We start from the raw sequence: 21,055 nt of genomic DNA, 5'->3' as shown, positions 1-21,055 counted from the left end.
AGGTAAGTTATGAAAGGTAACCTATAAAATAAATTACCTGCTTTGAAAAGTAAGTGCACCCCTACCCAACTACATATTTCCTGAAAGCAGACAGAAGTTCCTTACAAAATGTAGATGCTGCTGATGCTTTATATAAACAACAGCTGCATCTCTCAAATAGGTCACCCCCCTCACACACACCAAAGCTCGCACAATCACCAGGCAACCCTGGCACACCATCCTGACTAAAGAACTGGGGCACGCTTTCAGGATTGCTTATCGGAGATGGAAAAGGTCCCATTCCAATGAGCACTTCATTGTATTCAAACAGTCCCTCACTACATTTAACCCCTTAGCGACCGCCGATACGCCTTTTAACGGCGGCCGCTAAGGGTACTTAAACCACAGCGCCGTTAATTAACGGCGCTGTGGAAAAAGTCCATAGCGCCCCCCAGAGGCCGATTTTCTCCGGGGTCTCGGCTGCCGAGGGTAGCCGAGACCCCAGAGAACATGATTCGGGGGGTTTTTAACCCACCCCGCATTTGCGATCGCCGGTAATTAACCGTTTACCGGCGATCGAAAAAAAAAAAAAAAAGCGATCTCTTTTTAATTTCTCTGTCCTCCGATGTGATCGCACATCGGAGGACAGAGAAAAGGGGTCCCAGGTGGCCCCCCAATACTCACCTAGCTCCCCCGATGCTCCTCGTGTCTCCCGGTGGGCGCCGCCATCTTCAAAATGGCGGGCGCATGCGCAGTGCGCCCGCCGGCCGGCACCGGGAGAATCTTTGGGGTCTCGGCTGCCGGGGGTAGCCGAGACCCCAAAGAGCACGTTCGGGGTCGGTATTACCGACCCCTGTTTTGCGATCGCCGGTAATTAACTGTTTACCGGCGACCGCAAAAAAAAAAAAAAAAAAGTAAAGTGTAATTCTCTGTCCTCTGATGTGATCGCACATCAGAGGACAGAGAAATAGGGGGATTCGGGGACCCTAGCATACTCACCTAGGTCCCTGGATCCTCTTGCTGCTCCTCCTGGCCGCCGGCAGCAGAACATGGCGGACGCATGCCCAGTGCGCCCGCCATCTGTCTCCATCTGCCGGCCGGCAGGAGAACAGCAGTTGGGGCTAAAATTAGGGTTAGGGTTAGGGGTAGGGATAGGGGTAGGGTTAGGTTAGGGGTAGGGTTAGGGGTAGGGTTAGGGGTAGGGTTAGGTTAGGGGTAGGGTTAGGTTAGGGTTAGGGGTAGGGTTAGGTTAGGGTTAGGTTAGGGGTAGGGGTAGGGTTAGGGGTAGGGTTAGGTTAGGGGTAGGGTTAGGTTAGGGGTAGGGCTAGGGTTAGGGCTAGGGTTGGGGCTAAATTTAGGGTTAGGGTTGGGGCTAAACTTAGGGTTAGGCTTCTTTCACACTTACGTCGGTACGGGGCCGTCGCAATGCGTCAGCCCGACATACCGACGCACGTTGTGAAAATTGTGCACAACGTGGGCAGCAGCTGTAGTTTTTCAACACATCCGCTGCCCAATCTATGTCCTGGGGAGGAGGGGGCAGAGTTACGGCCACGCATGCGCGGTCAGAAATGGCGGATGCGACGTACAAAAAAACGTTTCATTGAACTTTTTTTGTGCCGACGCTCCGCCAAAACACAACTGATCCAGTGCACGACGGACGCGACGTGTGGCCATCCGTCACGATCCGTCGGCAATACAAGTCTATGGGCAAAAAACGCATCCTGCGGGCACATTTGCAGGATCCGTTTCTTGTCCAAAACGACGGATTGCGACGGAATGCCAAACGACGCAAGTGTGAAAGTAGCCCTAGGGCTAGGGTTAGGGTTGGGGCTAAAGTTAGGGCTAGGGTTGGGGCTAAAGTTAGGGTTAGAGCTGGGATTAGGGTTAGGGTTTGGATTAGGGTTCGTATTAGGGTTAGGGTTGGCATTAGGGTTACGCTTGGGATTAGGGTTAGGTTTGGGATTAGGGTTAAGGTTAGGGTTGTGATTAGGGGTGTATTGGGATTAGGGTTAGGTTTGAGGTTAGGGTTGAGATTAGGATTAGGGGTGTGTTGGATTTAGGGTTTTGATTAGGGTTATGGTTAGGGTTGACATTAGGGTTGTTTTGGGGTAAGGGTTGTGATTATGGTTAGGGTTAGTGATTAGGATTATGGATGAGGTTGGGATTAGGGTTAGGGGTGTGTTGGGGTTAGGGTTGGAGCTAGAATTGGGGGGTTTCCACTGTTTAGGTACATCAGGGGGTCTCCAAATACGACAGCCAATTTTGCGCTCAAAAAGTCAAATGGTGCTCCCTCCCTTCTGAGCTCTGCCGTGCGCCCAAACAGTGGGTTACCCCCACATATGGGGCATCAGCGTACTCGGGATAAATTGGACAACAACTTCTGGGGTCCAATTTCTCTTGTTACCCTTGTGAAAATAAAAACTTGGGGGCTACAAAATCTTTTTTGTGAAAAAAATAATATTTTTTATTTTCACGACTCTGCATTCTAAACTTCTGTGAAGCACTTGGGCATTCAAAGTTCTCACCACACATCTAGATAAGTTCCTTGGGGGGTCTAGTTTCCAAAATGGGGTCACTTGTGGGGGGTTACTACAGTTTAGGTACATCAGGGGCTCTGCAATCGCAACATAATGCCCACAGACCATTCTATCAAAGTCTGCATTCCAAAAAGGCGCTCCTTCCCTTCCGAGCTCTGCCGTGCGCCCAAACAGTGGTTTACCCCCACATATGGCGCATCAGCGTACTCGGGATAAATTGGACAACAACTATTGCAGTCCAATTTCTCCTGTTACCCTTGTGAAAATAAAAACTTGGGGGCTACAATATCTTTTTTGTGGAAAAAAATAATATTTTTTATTTTCACGACTCTGCATTCTAAACTTCTGTGAAGCACTTGGGCATTCAAAGTTCTCATCACACATCTAGATAAGTTCCTTGGGGGGTCTAGTTTCCAAAATGGGGTCACTTGTGGAGGGTTTCTACTGGTTAGGTACATCAGGGGCTCTGCAAACGCAACATAATACCCGCAGACCATTCTATCAAAGTCTGCATTCCAAAACGGCGCTCCTTCCTTCCGAGCTCTGCCGTGCGCCCAAACAGTGGTTTACCCCCACATATGGGGTACCAGCATACTCAGGACAAATTGGACAACAACTTTTGGGGTCCAATTTCTCTTGTTACCCTTGTGAAAATAAAAATCTGGTGGCTAAAAAATCTTTTTTGTGGAAAAAAAAAATATTTTTTATTTTCACGGCTCTGCATTATAAACTTCTGTGAAGCACTTGGGCATTCAAGGTTCTCACCACATATCTAGATAAGTTCCATGGGGGGTCTAGTTTCCAAAATGGGGTCACTTGTGGGGGATTTCTACTGTTTAGGCACATCAGGGGCTCTCCAAACGCGACATGGCGTCCGATCTCAATTCCAGCCAATTCTACATTGAAAAAGTAAAACGGCACTCTTTCTCTTCCAAGCTCTGCGGTGCGCCCAAACAGTGGTTTACCCCCACATATTGGGTATCGACGTACTCAGGAGAAATTGCACAACAACTTTAGTGGTCTAATTTCTCCTGTTACCCTTGTGAAAATAAAAATTTGTGGGCAAAAAGATCATTTTTGTAGAAAAAATGCAATTTTTTTTTTTCACGGCTCTACGTTATAAACTTCTGTGAAGCACATGGGGGTTCAAAGTGCTCGCCACACATCTAGATAAGTTCCTTAAGGGGTCTAGTTTCCAAAATGGTGTCACTTGTGGGGGGTTTCCACTGTTTAGGTACATCAGGGGCTCTCTAAATGTGACATGGTGTCCGATCTCAATTCCAGCCAATTCTGCATTGAAAAAGTCAAACGGCGCTCCTTCACTTCTAAGTTCTGCGGTGCGCCCTAACAGTGGTTTACCCCCACATATGGGGTATTGGCGTATTCAGGAGAAATTGCATAACAAAATTTATGGTTACATTTCTGTTTTTACACTTGTGAAAATAAAAAAAATGGTTCTGAATTAAGATGTTTGCAAAAAAAAGTTAAATGTTCATTTTTTCCTTCCACATTGTTTCAGTTCCTGTGAAGCACGTAAAGGGTTAATAAACTTCTTGAATGTGGTTTTGAGAACCTTGAGGGGTGTAGTTTTTAGAATGGTGTCACACTTCATTATTTTCTATCATATAGACTCCTCAAAATGACTTCAAATGTGATGTGGTCCCTAAAAAAAAATGGTGTTGTAAAAATTGCTGGTCAACTTTTAACCCTTATAACTCCCTAACAAAAAAAAATTTTGTTTCCAAAATTGTGCTGATGTAAGGTAGACATGTGGGAAATGTTATTAACTATTTTTCATGACATATCTCTCTGATTTAAGGGCATAAAAATACAAAGTTTGAAAATTGCAAAATTTTAAAAATTTTCGCCATATTTCCGTTTTTTTCATAAATAATCGCAAGTAATATCGAAGAAATGTTACCACTAACATGAAGTACAATATGTCACGAAAAAACAATCTCAGAATCAGCGGGATCCGTTGAAGCGTTCCAGAGTTATAACCTCATAAAGTGACAGTGGTCAGAATTGCAAAAATTGGCCTGGTCATTAAGTACCAAATTGGATCTGTCACTAAGGGGTTAAATCCACACTCACTGCAGCAAAACAAACATACTTCTGATCTCTCACATCCTCTCTGTCTCACAACAGTAAACAGCTATTTAACAGTTTTCTCCTCTCTCCTCCATCACCTCCTCCCTCTTCTCTCATCTCAGCTGAAGATTGCCTCATTCCTCAAGAAGATTACCACCAGCCAAAGCTTTTGCCTAAAATCCCCACTGCCCCTTCTCAAAACTACTCAACCCGCCTCCAAAACCAGCTTCTCCGCGATTACAGAAAATGAACTTTCCTCTCCAAATCACATCTTCCCACCCGTGAACTTAACCCAATTCCGTCCCACTTCATCCCAAACCTCACCACAGTCTTCATCCCAACCCTAACTCATCTCTTCAACCTGTCACTAAGAACTGGTAAAAACACCTAAAAAAGATGCCCTCTCGGCCAACAGAGGGCATACCTCTAAGCCGAAAACACGTAAACCTATAAAGACACACTAAGTTGTGGAGCAATGACGAATGTCAGTGGGTCTGATTATCATCAAGTTAATTATTGACCAAAAATCCACATCAAAGCGGTAGAGGTATCAAAATGAATCAAGACAATTTTATTGAAGTATCAAATATACAAAAATGTGATAAATATACATATATATGGACAAAAAATGATGAATGAGAGAAAAACAGCAAAAAAGGCCAGCATACAGAGATGATATCAGTGCTTTGCAGTGCATTTATTTTTTTTTTTATACGAGAAAATTACTGATGGAACACTGTGGTAAAACAAAAACTGACGTAAATCTAATTAGAAAAAAACCGGTTCATCTTCTGCATATAAGAAAAATCAGTAGCACCTTATTGAGCCCTTATTGGACGGAGAAGTAATTAGATGAGCAAGTGATCCTCTTTTCGCTCCTTTTCTTGAAAAATATGTGACAAACAGCAAATATGGTTTCTGATAATAGGAGGTGATAACAAGAACACTTCTTCATGATCATATAGGTAAAAATGTCATTTATCCAGAACAGTTTGGTCATTAAAGTAACACTTTTATTATATACTTAAGTACGGTATGCAGAAAAAGTGTCAAAACCCACAGATTTTTACCATGAATTGTGAGTCTTGTTATGAAGTTTTTAAAGGTGAAACAAATTGCACTACATTGAAGGACAAATCCCCATAGCGCTACATCGACGGGAAAATAAAACTAGTAGGAAAAAAATCATATCAACCCATAGAAGAAAAGTAACAATATTACGCTGTATGTGGAGCACACAAAAAAAAACCCGGCATGATTGCAGTTTTCTTCCTATTTCTTCATAACCAAATAGTTAATCATCAAGTTATATGTGCCACAAAATAGTTCCATTGAAAACACAGCTCATCCAGCTAAAAACAAGCCGTCATACAGCAACACTGAAGAAAAATATAAAACAGCATAGCTCTGTGAATGTGGTGTCGCAAAAACGAACTTCTACCGAGATAAGCTGGTGTGAGCCAAGTAAGCAATCCATATGACATGTCCTTATTCCAGACTATTCAAAAAAATCTTCAAGAAAAGCTATAACTATACGCTCTGCTTCCCAAAATGAAAAAGCACAGTAAAACCAAAAACACTCTGTTGAAAAAAATAAAATATCAAATGCAGCTCCCGTTCACCATTCCGAGGTGGTTATCTTCATTGACATGACAATACACAGCAGCTAAAGAGTTACGTGTGTGTGTGTGTGTGTGTGTGTGTGTGTATGTATGTGTATATATATATATATATATATATATATATATATATATATATATATATATATATATATATATATATATATATATATATATTTCTTTGGTTGTATATACACCCTTTCTGTTTGATGATGTTAATCTTTCATTTTTGTTTTTGTGAATATACCTATAGACACCCTTAATAAAGGGAATTTACACCGAAATGTTGGATGGATTGATGTCTGTATATCCTATCATGTCGGCTATGTATTAAATTGGAAATCATTTGAAACCTTAATCTCTGTTACTTTTTGAGTGCCGGGGATTATTGTTCTGTATTAATTTTCAGTGGACGGCATCAATATCCTTTAGTAAGGTATTCATCTATCACGGGTCTCATTAAGGGTGTGATTTTGTAAATGTTGGTTCGGAGGTTTTTTGTTTTAATAAGAAAGTCCATTGAAACCATTAATGTTGTACTATACAACATAATTGCACTAAAAAAACATAAACCCCCCCCCCCCAAAAAAAAAAAATCCGAAACTCACAATCATATCCACAACCTGGCGTGCGACTCATGCTTCCTAACCCATGGGCAGCATGAATCAGAGCATCACGACAATTGCAGCCAGGAATCGTTTCCTCTGAATTAGTGGTGCGGTATCTCGCTCTCATTTCTGAAATCTGGTTAAAAGACCCAGCTCCCCTGCAGGTGATTGACAGGTCTTTCGCGGTGTTAGACACCGGGCAATCACTTGAAGCAGTGCTGGGAGTAGCCAGCTCAGGGTGGCACTGGACTAGTTTATGTGCCCCGGCCACAACAACTAACCATATAATGCTTCAACATTTCACACAAAAATACACATCTGCGACCATGGAGCCACGTGCTGAATTATTCTGCCTGTGATTTGGGCCTCATGAATATCATCATGGGTTCACTTTAAAAAAAAAAAAAAAAAAAAAGTTCCTTCCCAACATGAGTACAAGAAAATGAATAATGTATAAGAAATGCAATCACCAACCTGTTGTGAGATCTGCCAAATCATGCAGGTTCTGTCCCGAGATCCAGAAATTAAGTTAATACAACAGTAATCTGTGGCTAGGCAGGTCACAATGTCTATGAGATGTGGGGAGAAGGTTCAAAAATGAGAGAAATAAAGCATCGTTATCTATCTGTATAACTGAATTCATTTTTTACATTTTTTTTATTTTATAAAGCAGGGGCATTAGTAATCACTAGTTCTGACTTGGATTTGACAAAATTATAACTTAAAATTCCTGCAAAACAAACCTGAAAATTGTCTACCGGTTATTTTAAGTACAGCAGAGAATAAACCGGTGTAGTTATCGGGCACGCACGGCCACCTCCCCGATGATAAACGGCATATACTGACATGGTGTAGGTCTGGTACACAAATCCACCTTAGATTTGGGCAGCATGAACCTCCAGACCTCTTCCCTTTAGGTTAAGATTTTCAAACCAGCTTTGTTTTACATAGCAAGGTGATGGGTATTAATAGTTAACTGATCAAATATTATATGGACTGTTTCCCCCAATCTGTAACGCAAGCTTTAGAAGCTTGAGAATGCTGTACTATCTATAGGTAGCTTGATAGAGAGCAGGACGGGTTGGATATACAGTTTTTAATAAAACATTCACTGTAACTTACAAATTATTATTTTTGAAATTCTGCTCAACCTGGGTTTAACATACATAGTAACATAGTAACATAGTTAGTAAGGCCGAAAAAAGACATTTGTCCATCCAGTTCAGCCTATATTCCATCATAATAAATACCCAGATCTACGTCCTTCTACAGAACCTAATAATTGTATGATACAATATTGTTCTGCTCCAGGAAGACATCCAGGCCTCTCTTGAACCCCTCGACTGAGTTCGCCATCACCACCTCCTCAGGCAAGCAATTCCAGATTCTCACTGCCCTAACAGTAAAGAATCCTCTTCTATGTTGGTGGAAAAACCTTCTCTCCTCCAGACGCAAAGAATGCCCCCTTGTGCCCGTCACCTTCCTTGGTATAAACAGATCCTCAGCGAGATATTTGTATTGTCCCCTTATATACTTATACATGGTTATTAGATCGCCCCTCAGTCGTCTTTTTTCTAGACTAAATAATCCTAATTTCGCTAATCTATCTGGGTATTGTAGTTCTCCCATCCCCTTTATTAATTTTGTTGCCCTCCTTTGTACTCTCTCTAGTTCCATTATATCCTTCCTGAGCACCGGTGCCCAAAACTGGACACAGTACTCCATGTGCGGTCTAACTAGGGATTTGTACAGAGGCAGTATAATGCTCTCATCATGTGTATCCAGACCTCTTTTAATGCACCCCATGATCCTGTTTGCCTTGGCAGCTGCTGCCTGGCACTGGCTGCTCCAGGTAAGTTTATCATTAACTAGGATCCCCAAGTCCTTCTCCCTGTCAGATTTACCCAGTGGTTTCCCGTTCAGTGTGTAATGGTGAGATTGATTCCCTCTTCCCATGTGTATAACCTTACATTTATCATTGTTAAACCTCATCTGCCACCTTTCAGCCCAAGTTTCCAACTTATCCAGATCCATCTGTAGCAGAATACTATCTTCTCTTGTATTAACTGCTTTACATAGTTTTGTATCATCTGCAAATATCGATATTTTACTGTGTAAACCTTCTACCAGATCATTAATGAATATGTTGAAGAGAACAGGTCCCAATACTGACCCCTGCGGTACCCCACTGGTCACAGCGACCCAGTTAGAGACTATACCATTTATAACCACCCTCTGCTTTCTATCACTAAGCCAGTTACTGACCCATTTACACACATTTTCCCCCAGACCAAGCATTCTCATTTTGTGTACCAACCTCTTGTGCGGCACGGTATCAAACGCTTTGGAAAAATCGAGATATACCACGTCCAATGACTCACCGTGGTCCAGCCTATAGCTTACCTCTTCAAAAAGGGGGTCCCAATATAGAGACAGGGGTCAGAACCACTCACTTGACTACTAAGCCCTGGATAAGCAGGGTCTTCAGTGAATAAAATTCACGTTACACTGAATCCTTTTCCAAACACCTATATATGAATCTGCCCAGCTCTATATAATCATGCCGACAGGCTGTGTGTTCATTGTGACCAGTTACTAGACTTCTAGGCACACAACACTAAACTGTGGGGGACCGTGATAAAATCATTGTCTATGGCTGATGTGACCCAAAAACGTCTATCAAAAAGTTTAAAACAGAAATCCAACAGCTTTTGCCATAGATATAAGTGAGATTCTTACCCATGTGCCGGATGTGCTGTCCAATCACTTTGCCTTTAGCTAGTGAAGTCACTCTGATGCTGTTATCCCAGTGACCTCCACTGAACAACACTTTCCCATCATGGGACACGACAAACAGTTTTGTTGATATCTCAAGGCCAGGAGCGAATGGGCCGGACACAACCCTCTGAGTTCTAAAAATGAGAGATAAATTCATGATCTGTTTCCCTAATGTACGGTATCCATGTTCAAGTAGCTATACTCTAACTTTAATGTGTACCTAATATTTTTTTTTCTTTTCCATCCTTTAAATCTAAAATTTGGTGCCAATTAGCTTTGGAAATTATCATTGGGATGGACGTAGTTTTTCTGATGCTGCGCTCTACATCTCCTGCTGTGCTTTCCGTAGCCAGAGTTACAGGGTACCCCCCATAAGAAAATATTGCCTGTGCTTCTGTAGTCACGCGCATTTACAATTTATCACCTGCCTCTTTACACCAGAAACGATTATGTGGAAGTGTTTCAGTGCGGTAAGGTTTGTCTTACATCCCTCTATTCTTGCACAACCACCCCATCCACTGAATCAGCTGTCAATCACAAAGCTCTTGAGCGTGACTATTACCAAGATGTAATGCGTTCTGTGCTCATACTTCTCTAGATTTACACTTACTTTTGATTAGATACAGTTTGGTCCTTGGTAAAGGTAAAATAATTTGAAATGTTCTTGTCATATGGCAGCCATCCATGGGTTCCAATAACCAGACTCTGACTTACTGTCACCTAAACCAGAAAAACAAGAAAGTCAGTGAGTGGTATCAAATGGTTAAAGGTGTCAAACCATTGCTGAGCACATACACGATGGGCTTTATTACTGAACACTGCTGCAAGACGATTCACATCAGATGTCAGCTCTTATTTTTCTGATGAAGGACAGGAAACATAGCAGTGAATGGTTTGGCAACTGCTCATTTTTTTCCTTGCACCAATAATCGTATAAGAGAACTAATCACCAGCCGCTGTCATATGGAATAAAGAGTATACAGATATGCCATGCATTCCTATTTTCTCTATGAGAAGGCTGCTGACACGTCATCAGGTGGCTTATCTTCAAAAGAACAATTCAATCGGCAGGCCAAAATTGGACATGTGTGATTGATATCTCCCCTGACCATCAGTCAGCCGACTCTCCATTACACATTAGACCTTTGGCCAAACAAATCAATATCAGTGGGTTTGGCCAGCATTAGTTTAATGTGTATGGGGGGAGATTTTGCCAATCCAACTGTTATTTGATTTGCTAAAAAGTGGTACATGACCGCTATAGTTGGACTTGTCTTAGTCTCAGACTGCTGCGCAAAATCTGCAACAGTTTGGAGCTTCACAAACAAAGCATCTTGGAAAATTAAAATTTGTCCCTCGATGTTTAAATAAGTGCTTCTCAAACTAAAGTGGACCTTATTGGTAAGACAAGCCAAAGTTGGGGAGCACAGCTGGAGAAATAGTTCTGACATAAGTGATCACTCCCGGTATATTCTTTTCATTTGCTGCGCCCAACTGGTTTAGAATATTTTTGTACTATGAGTACTGCAATACAAGAGATAAAGATAGGAATTGGTTCAATTTTGGGTAATACAAACCCACAAGATAAATGATTAAAGCACCACTCCAGGGGTTTTCTGTATTTTATTTTACCGTTGGATGGTGTCTAAGTTCCCTGCCCCTAGTAATATACTCACCAGCCGCCATCTTCATCTGTTATCGGCACCGCTCTCGTCGGTCTCCAGAAGTTTGGACCTGCCGAATTACTTGAGTATTTGCTGGGCGAGCCTGAGGTCACAACTCAATGTAAGTCTAGGAGAGCCAGAATGAGGCTAAATCGAGGATATCATAAACTGGCATTGAGAGCTTGTGACCATTACCTCTGATTCCCAATCAGTCAGAAGTTGCGGTTACATGACGGCGTGGGACCAGTGCGGTGCCAGGAAAAGTGCCAGACAGAGGCTGGTGTGTATAATATCATGGTCAGGGAACTTACATTAGTGGCACCTCTCCAGCTCTGAAATGTAAAAGCTGGTGTGGTGCTTTAACACTTTCTATGGAAATTAGTAGAATAAACCTATTCCTGTGACGTATAAAACTACCAAAAGCCAAATGGGATTTTAAGGACAAATCTATAAAAAGGAATCAGTCACCAGGTTTATCCTGCTTGATCTGAGAGCAGCATACAAATAAGGACAAAGACCATGATTCTAACACTGAGGCACTGACTTTATTTTGTCCTATAGTTGTACAATAAACTTCCTGACAGATTTGCTATTAATACAAAATGGCAAGTGCCGCTGTTTTTGTGGGTCAGAAAACTTTCAGGTGACATGTAACTACCCACTTAGCTATATGTCATTTTTCCTTTAACTCACCAATGTTTCTGGGCTTCCCTGAGATATAAAGGAACGTAACTGACTCTTTGGGACGATGGCTTTAACCATAGGAATTTCATCGCTAATACCCTAAAGAAAGACATAAAAGCTATAGGAACATTTCTTTACAATCACATTATACATTCACATAGAAAGGATATTCAGAACTTTATGGACGGTAACTTTATGCAAAGTTATAAATTATTTGTTACATGTGACTGTTTGCTATTTTGTGGTTGATCTGTTCCCCAGATTACCTTTATAAAGAACGACTTCAGCTCTGTGAGGTTTTGGAATAAGTTCAGCGTTCCATTGTCCAGTTTGGTCTGTTTCAGTAAAGCTTCTTCTGCAGATAGTCGGGTTGGATGAGGTTCCTGGATTGTATTCAGAAAAAAATACTTGATACAAAATGAGCTGATCCCACTATTTATGACATTGCCTGATAAAAGTGCACACATTGCAAAGACACCGATTCAACAAAATCAATGAAGATCTGGGGAGAGGAAACTTGGTAGCGGAAGGATTGGATTTAAACTGAAAACAGAGCTATCTGAACAAGGATTGTAGCTCTTCATTGGTTAACTGGGGTGCGAAGAAAGAAATCGTTTAAGTCCCATCCATGTTGACAATGCTGTGCTGCCCCATTAGTAGCAGCCACAATTTTTTTTTACTTTTCCTGATATGGCTGTAGGAGGTATTGTTTATGTGAGATAAATTGCAATATTTTTTTGCGATATTTTAAGGTATATATACTGTAAATAATGTATATTTTTTATAATTTTTCTTTGCGGCACAAATAAATAAAAAGCAATTAAGTCAAATGTTTAGTTTTCTTTGTTTATACTTTTTACAGTTCAAATCTCGCTTCAAATAACCTGTTGAGTGAATATTCCAGGTCAGGTGGATGCCCAATGTGTGATTGCTTTTATACATTTACACACACATCTAAAAACATTTTATAGTATTTATTACTTATTTTATGAAAAAAATTTTTTAGATGTTATATACATTTTTGTTTTTATTTTACATAATTTGTCCACCATAAGATCCTAAAATATCTCTGGGGAATTTTTTTATTATTTTTCTTTTCCACTATAACGTGGGCATCCATTGTTCCAGGCACAGGGGAAACCAGTCCCCTGCTGTGCCACAGGTGGCTGTCAGATTTTGAGCTGGACCCTGCAGCTCTGCTATGCTGGCACAGTCCCGGTAATCATGTAATCACTGGGTCCTACAGAAGCGTCTATAGTGCCGACACTTCTGTTTGGTGCATAGCACTCAGCGAGCACTATATAATCAGTGGACGAGAAAACAGAAATCATGAACTGTTTCTGTCTTCTTCCCAGGTCACCGACTGTCAGATACTGCTAGATTGCAAGATCAAGAACGAACTGATTAAAAATACTAAAGTAGCGTCCATTGGTTCGATATTTTCAATGACCGGGAATTATGGAAGTGCCAACTCCCGAGGACAAGATTATTCAAAAAATGATGTACCGTATATACTCGAGTATAAGCCGAGATTTTCAGCCCAAATTTTTGGGCTGAAAGTGCCCCCCTCGGCTTATACTCGAGTCACGGTAGTGGTGGGGTCGGCAGGTGAGGGGCTGAGGGCGCTGGGGTATACTTACCTAGTCCCAGCGATCCTCGCGCTGTCCCTGCCGTCCCACGGTCTTCTGTGCTGCAGCTTCTTCCTCTCTTCAGCGGTCACGTGGGACCGCTCATTACAGAAATGAATAAGCGGCTCCACCTCCCACAGGGGCGGAGCCGCTTATTCATTTCTCTAATCAGCGGTGCCGGTGACCGCTGATAGAGAAAGAAGCTGCGGCACCGAAGACAGGAGGGGACAGCGCGAGGATCGCCAGGACTAGGTGAGTATAGCATATTCACCTGTCCTCGTTCCAGCCGCCGGGCGCCGATCCATCTTCCCGGCCGGCGCCTCCATCTTCCCGGCGTCTGCGCTCTCTGACTGATCAGGCAGAGGGCGCGATGACGCATATAGTGTGCGCGGCGCCCTCTGCCTGATCAGTCAGAGCAGAGACGCCGGGAAGATGGAGGCGCCGGAACGAGACGCCGGGAGCTGCAATCAAGGGAGGTGAGTATGTGTTTTTTTTTCTTTATTGCGGCAGCGGCGGCACAAATTTATGTGGAACATCTATGGGGCACAGTGAACGGTGCAGAGCACCGTATATGGCACAGCACAGCTATGGGGCACAGTGAACGGTGCAGAGCACCGTATATGGCACAGCTATGGGGCACAGTGAACGGTGCAGAGCACCGTATATGGCACAGCACAGCTATGGGGTACAGTGAACGGTGCAGAGCACCGTATATGGCACAGCACAGCTATGGGGTACAGTGAACGGTGCAGAGCACCGTATATGGCACAGCACAGCTATGGGGCACAGTGAACGGTGCAGAGCACCGTATATGGCACAGCACAGCTATGGGGCACAGTGAACGGTGCAGATCACCGTATATGGCACAGCACAGCTATGGGGCACAGTGAACGGTGCAGAGCACCGTATATGGCACAGCACAGCTATGGGGCACAGTGAACGGTGCAGAGCACCGTATATGGCAGTGAACGGTGCAGAGCACCGTATATGGCACAGCTATGGGGCACAGTGAACGGTGCAGAGCACCGTATATGGCACAGCACAGCTATGGGGCACAGTGAACGGTGCAGATCACCGTATATGGCACAGCACAGCTATGGGGCACAGTGAACGGTGCAGAGCACCGTATATGGCACAGCACAGCTATGGGGCACAGTGAACGGTGCAGAGCACCGTATATGGCAGTGAACGGTGCAGAGCACCGTATATGGCACAGCTATGGGGCACAGTGAACGGTGCAGAGCACCGTATATGGCACAGCACAGCTATGGGGCACAGTGAACGGTGCAGAGCACCGTATATGGCACAGCACAGCTATGGGGCACAGTGAACGGTGCAGAGCACCGTATATGGCACGGCACAGCACAGCTATGGGGCACAGTGAACGGTGCAGAGCACCGTATATGGCACAGCACAGCTATGGGGCACAGTGAACGGTGCAGAGCACCGTATATGGCACAGCTATGGGGCACAGTGAACGGTGCAGAGCACCGTATATGGCACAGCTAGGGGGCACAATGAACGGTGCAGAGCACTATATGGTTCACACCTATGGGGAAATATGAACGGTGCAGAGCACTATATGGCACAGCTATGGGGAAATAATGATCTATTTTTATTTTTGAAATTCACCGGTAAATGCTGCATTTCCACCCTAGGCTTATACTCGAGTCAATAAGTTTTCCCAGTTTTTTGTGGCAAAATTAGGGGGGTCGGCTTATACTCGGGTCGGTTTATACTCGAGTATATACGGTATATAGCTGGTTATTGAAATGTAATACATAAGAAAAATAGCAAAGCTAGAATATATTGCAAGTGTAATTCACTGCATACCTTCAACAGCTGGCATGGTGTTTGTCCAAAATTATTGATCATTCCTTCTATTGCTTTCCTTTCTTTCTCATCTGCAATTGCATCTAGGTCCACAGCACCTGATTTTGGAAGCAAACACATATTTAGCATTTTCCCCTTCAAGGAGTAGAAATGTTAACTGCTTTAATAACTACTAGACAATAAACATTATCTGGGACTGTCTACAGTTTTGTTAGGAACACAAACTATGGTTACAAGTAAAAGTTGCCACTGACACATGAAGCTTTATAGAGATTTGGTAAAAGCGATCACATATGATAACTAATTACCTTCATAGCTACAGTAATAAAATACATTAAGCGCCTCCACAGCCGCAGGTCCCCTTTGCTTATATCCGAAAATCAGATCTATCCATTCATGGAGATGGGCAGAAACATATTCTGACTCCTGGAGATAGAAGTTACAAGGAGGAAATAGTACATTTCTAAAGCAATGAAGATGGAATTTTCAAAATGCAAAATGACATACCAAGGCCTTCCTGTGCTTTCTGATGAAATCTTCAGGACTGTTGGCCCATTTTGGAAGAATTACATCATTTACTCTCTCTTTAGAAATCTGCAACCTTCCCAAGTCAAATCCTTTAATAAATAAAATACAATTAGTCATGCCAGTATACAGACTTCCCAGTTTGCAATGACTTATAATGAACACTTGCCATTTGCTTATACAGGAAGGAATACTTATCCAATATATATTGGCTTTATCACTATAAATACATCTTAGCAGTCACCATAATTGCGCTAATATAATTAGGACTCCTTCCCACCTCTGGCACAATTGTCATTATCGCTTTTTACATGCATAAAGAAAAAAAAAAAAAAGATTTTTGTGTACTCACCGTAAAATCTCTTTCTCTTAGCCTCTAATTGGAGGACACAGGACCATGGGTGTTATGCTGCTGTCCAATAGGAGGCGACACTATGCATAAGTTGAAAAAGATTAACCCTGACTCCTCTGCAGTATACACCCCCAGACAGCGTCAGCCTTCTCCAGTTTTGTACAAAAGCATTAGGAGGAACGTAACATGAACAACATAACCATGCCTATAAGAAGGCAACTATGTACGAGCTCAAGAAACAATATGAGAACTCAACAGTAACAAGGGCCCGGAAAGGGCAACAGGGTGGGAGCTGTGTCCCCCAATTAGAGGCTAAGAGAAAGAGATTTTACGGTGAGTACACAAAAATCTCCTTTACTCTGTTGCCTCATTGGGGGACATAGGACCATGAGACATCCCAAAGCAGTACCTGGGTAGGAAGCAATGGACGAATATTGTGCAGTCAGGCCCCTACACTTGGGGCACCGCCGCCTGCAGAACACATCTACCCAGGCTCGCAACCGCTGAGGACTGGGTATGAACTCTGTAGTGTTTAGTAAACGTGTGTAGGCTAGTCCAAGTGGCCGCCTTACACACTTGTTGTGCCGAATGGCCCAGGAGGCCCCTACCACCCATGTAGAGTGTGCTGTAATACCGGCTGGAAGAAAAGAATTCTTAAGGCGGTAGGCCTCTTGTATAGTGGATTTGATCCACCTGGCAAGGGTAGCTTTGGAAGCTGGCAGACCCTTGCGGCCGCCTTCCAGAAGAAGGAAAAGCGAATCAGGCTTCCGGAAGGACGCAGTCCTAGACACATATATACGCAATACCCTGACAAGGTCAAGCGTATGCAGAGCCTTCTCTCTCTGTGAACCGGGACTGGACAAAGGGAAGGCAGAGAAATTTCCTCATTGAGGTGGAAGTTGGACACAACCTTCGGAAGGAAGGATGGGACCGTACGGAGGACTACCTTGTCCTGGTGAAAAGCCAGAAAGGGCCGTCTGAGGGAGAGTGCTGTCAGTTCAGACACCCTGTGTAGCGAGGTGATTGCCACCAGGAAAACCACCTTCTAGGATAGAAGGCGGAGAGGGACCTCCTTAAGGGGTTCGAAGGGTGGTTCCTGCAATGCTGTCAGGACCAGGTTGAGGTCCCACGTTTCTAGTGGTCGTCTGTAGGGGAAACCAATCGGGAAACCCCCCCCTGAAGAAAAGTCCTTACTTGCGGCTTGGTAGCAATGCACCTTTGAAAAAGCACTGAGAGGGCTGACACCTGGCTCTTAAGCGAGCCCAGGGACAGCCTGGCCTCCAGACCCGATTGGAGAAAACCAAGTAGTTTAGGGAGGGAATAAGGAAATGGGGTCTGGCCACGAGATTCGCACCAGGGAAAGAAAGGTTTCCAGGTGCGGTAATAAATCTTGGCAGAGGCCGGCTTCCTTGCCCTGATCATGGTCCTAATGACGTCCGGCGAGAACACTGCCTGGGTTAGAACCCAGGTTTCAAGGGCCACGTCGTCAAATTGAGGGCCCCTGAGTTCTGGTGGTAGAACAGGCCTTGTGATAGAAGATCCGGGCGGTCTCGGGGAGGCTGTAAGTTGTACAATGTCGGCGTACCATGTACGTCTGGGCCAGTCCGGTGCAATTAGGATGGTTGGAACTCCCTCTTGCTTGATCTTCCTCACCACTCTGGATATCAGGGGGAGAGGTGGAAAAATGTACAGAAGCTGGAACTGGGTCCAGTCCTGAACCAGAGCGTCTGCTCCGAGCGACCGCGGATCGTGTGTTCTGGCCATGAAGTTGGAGACCTTGGCATTGAAGTGGGATGCCATTAGGTCCACATCCGGGGTCTGCCAGCGATGGCAGATTTGGCAAAAAATTTCAGGATGGAGAAACCACTCTCCCGAGTCTATTCCTTGTCGGCTGAGGAAGTCTGCTTCCCAGTTGTCCACACCCGGAATGTGGACCGCCGAGAGAACCGACCCTCAGTCCTCCGCCTAGTGGAGGATGTGTGACACTTCTCGCATCGCCTGGGTACTGTGAATCCCCCCTTGGTGATTCACATATGCCACAGCCATGGCATTGTCCGACTGTATTTTGATGTGAGAGGTTGCGAGTGAGTGATGGAAAGCCGTCAATGCCAGGAGGATGGCATGAATTTCCAGGATGATGATGGGCATGGTCGCTTCCACTGGGGACCACTTGCCCTGTGGTGTAGGTGCACTGCACCCCAACCCGTCAGGCTCATATCGGTGGTCAGAACCTTCCATTGACCTGTGAGAAAGGATTTCCCCTTTGCTAGCGAGGTTAATTTGAGCCACCAGTGCAGGGACCTCCTGGTTGACGATGTTAGCCGGAACTCCCTGTCGAGAGAGAAAGGGTTCTTGTCCCAGGACTTGAGGATGGCTAGTTGGAGAGGCCTGAGGTGAAACTAGGCAAATGGGACCACTTCTATTGCTGCCCCCATCCTGCCGAGGACTCTCATGGCAAACCGGAGAGATCGAGGGGGTTTGAGGAGGAGGGTGCGAACTCCTAGGCGGAGAGCCAGTGCCTTGTCCTTGGGAAGGAGCACTAGACCCCTGGAGGTGTTGAATAACATTCCCAGGAAGGTCAGAGACTGACTCGGGGGTTGGTGATGACTTTTGTAGGTTGACTAACCAGCCCATGCGACTCAGAGTGTTGATTGTGATTGAGACGCTGAGCTCGCAGTCCTTGAAGGTGGGAGCCTTGATGAGTAGATCGTCCAGGAATGGAACGACTACTATGCCTCTGGAGTGCAGGATGTCCATGGTGGCTGCCATGACTTTGGTGAACACTCTGGGAGCCGTGGCGAGTCCGAACGGGAGAGCCACGAACTTGTAATGGTCCTGGTCGATTGCGAACCTGAGAAATCTCTGATGGGCGGGTGCAATAGGTATATGCAGGTATGCGTCTTGTATGTCTATGGAGGTGAGATATTCTTCCTTCTTCATGGACGCAATGATGGACTGAAGGGACTCCATGCGGAAGTGACGAACCAGTACATATTTCTTGAGCTGTTTTAGGTCCAGTATGGGCCGTACGCTGCCTCCTTTCTTGGGAACTACGAATAGATTGGAGTAGAACCCTCAGAAGCGCTCGGCCGTGGGGACCGGTACTATGACTCCTGCTTGAAAAAGCAAGGAGACCGCTTGGTGGAAGGCACAAGCCTTGGCTGGTGGTTTTGGGGGGACAGAGAGGAAGAATCGGTCGGGTGGGTTGGAGGTGAACTCTGTCTTGTATCCGGAAGACACTAGTTCCCTGACCCACTTGTCTTCTGTAATAGGCAGCTAGACTTCATGAAAAAGCAAAAGTCGGCCGCCTACGGGTGTGGTGTCTTCCGGAATCCGTGAGTCATGATGAGGAGAAAGTCAGATTTTCCTACTCTGGGATTAGACTGACGCCGAATTGTGATGGCGTTTGATGCTATCCCCGCTACACCCCTTTCTGAATCCAGAGCTGCATGAAGCATGTAATCTGCTAAAACTGCTATTTCAACCGTTTGGTCCGACAGCTCAGGAGCGGATGCTTGGAGGCTAGCTTGTAAATTTTTGGCCCAGGCCAGAATGGCCTTGGCAGCCCAAACTGAAGTGAACGCGGGAGCCAGGGATGCCCCTGCAGCCTCGAAAATTGAACGAGCCATGCGTTCTACCTGCCGGTCTGCTGCATCCCTGAGGGTTGAGCTATCTGGCAGTGAGGGACTGTGCTGCTAGTCTAGAGACTGGGGGGTCCACTTCGGGTAGATCTGTCCATTCCTTGGTGTCCTTCTGTGGGAAGGGGTACTTTGCCTCCAGATATTTACGATTAGCGAATTTTTTCTCAGGCTGTGAGAGCTGCTTTTAAGGATAGCCTTAAACTCTGGGTGGTTAGAGAAAACCTTAGGCGGCTTAAGAGCTCCTTCAAAGGAAATCTTGTGTTCTGGGGTCTCTGGTGACGGATTAGAAATGTCCAGCACCCCATTAATGGAAGAGATTATGTCCTCAACTAGCGCTGTATTGCTAGGGGGGATTGGCATCAGGGACCCCTCCGTTTCCTTGTCTGAGTCGGAGTCACAGATACCTTCTGAATTCTGTGTATCACTGAGGCGTCCCCTGCTGGGTGAGCTGGGGCGGAGGCCTTCTCTGGTCGGGGAATGCGGAGATCTGCATTGTCTGCCCCTGAAAGGGGACGGTCTAGATGACCTGGAACTACGGTGTCTCTCCTTAGAAGGGGATGACCGTGTGCTATGGGATGACGCAGATGGACTTGACCTATGGGTCCGCTTGCATCCTGACCTAGACGTGGATGTGCCAGGGTCGTCCTGTCCCTGAGTCAAGCTCTCCCTTTGCTGGGTAGCGGTCATAGCCGAGGCATGACTCTGCAGAGCCTGAAGCAATGTGGAGGTTAGGTTATCTATAGACTGCGTCATAGATTGCGACATCTGAGTGACCCATTCCGGCGTGGCATTAGACACCGAAGCATTGGTAGGGGCTTCTTGGGGCTCTGACACAGTAGTCTGGATGCAGTCCTGGCAGTGCGGGTACGTGCTGCCACTGGGGAGAGCGGTCCTGCAGGCTGTGCAGAATGCATAATAGCAGTCCTGCCTGGTTCTCTTGGACCTTGAGCCCGGCATAGTGCACAGAGTGCAAAAGGGCTGGCTATGCAGAGAACCCTACAGGGGTGGCTATGCAGAGGAACCTATAGGGGAGCCTTATAGGGAATATGGATTCACAGCCGAGTAAAAAAAACCCAGCTGTGATCTTACCCCAATAGTTTGCCCCTAGGTCCAACG

At 45.0% G+C, this 21,055-nt stretch overlaps 1 protein-coding gene across 3 annotated transcripts in view; it reads right to left on the bottom strand.

The window, feature by feature from the left end:
• Positions 1-21,055, bottom strand: part of NBEAL1 (neurobeachin like 1) — a 287,965-nt gene that overhangs the window by 13,944 nt on the left and 252,966 nt on the right. For all 3 annotated transcript variants that reach the window (XM_069733637.1, XM_069733636.1, XM_069733638.1), the window contains 8 exons: positions 15,929-16,038; positions 15,730-15,847; positions 15,422-15,519; positions 12,227-12,343; positions 11,970-12,059; positions 10,223-10,332; positions 9,574-9,746; positions 7,309-7,403 (listed from right to left, as the gene is read on the bottom strand). In XM_069733637.1, coding sequence (XP_069589738.1) covers positions 7,309-7,403; positions 9,574-9,746; positions 10,223-10,332; positions 11,970-12,059; positions 12,227-12,343; positions 15,422-15,519; positions 15,730-15,847; positions 15,929-16,038 — 911 coding nt within the window. The remainder of the gene's footprint in view (positions 1-7,308; positions 7,404-9,573; positions 9,747-10,222; positions 10,333-11,969; positions 12,060-12,226; positions 12,344-15,421; positions 15,520-15,729; positions 15,848-15,928; positions 16,039-21,055) is intronic.

Source organism: Ranitomeya imitator, chromosome 7, assembly GCF_032444005.1.
Source record: "Ranitomeya imitator isolate aRanImi1 chromosome 7, aRanImi1.pri, whole genome shotgun sequence".
NCBI classification, from domain to species: Eukaryota; Metazoa; Chordata; class Amphibia; order Anura; family Dendrobatidae; genus Ranitomeya; species Ranitomeya imitator.
This window is presented reverse-complemented; position numbering and strand designations above follow the sequence as displayed.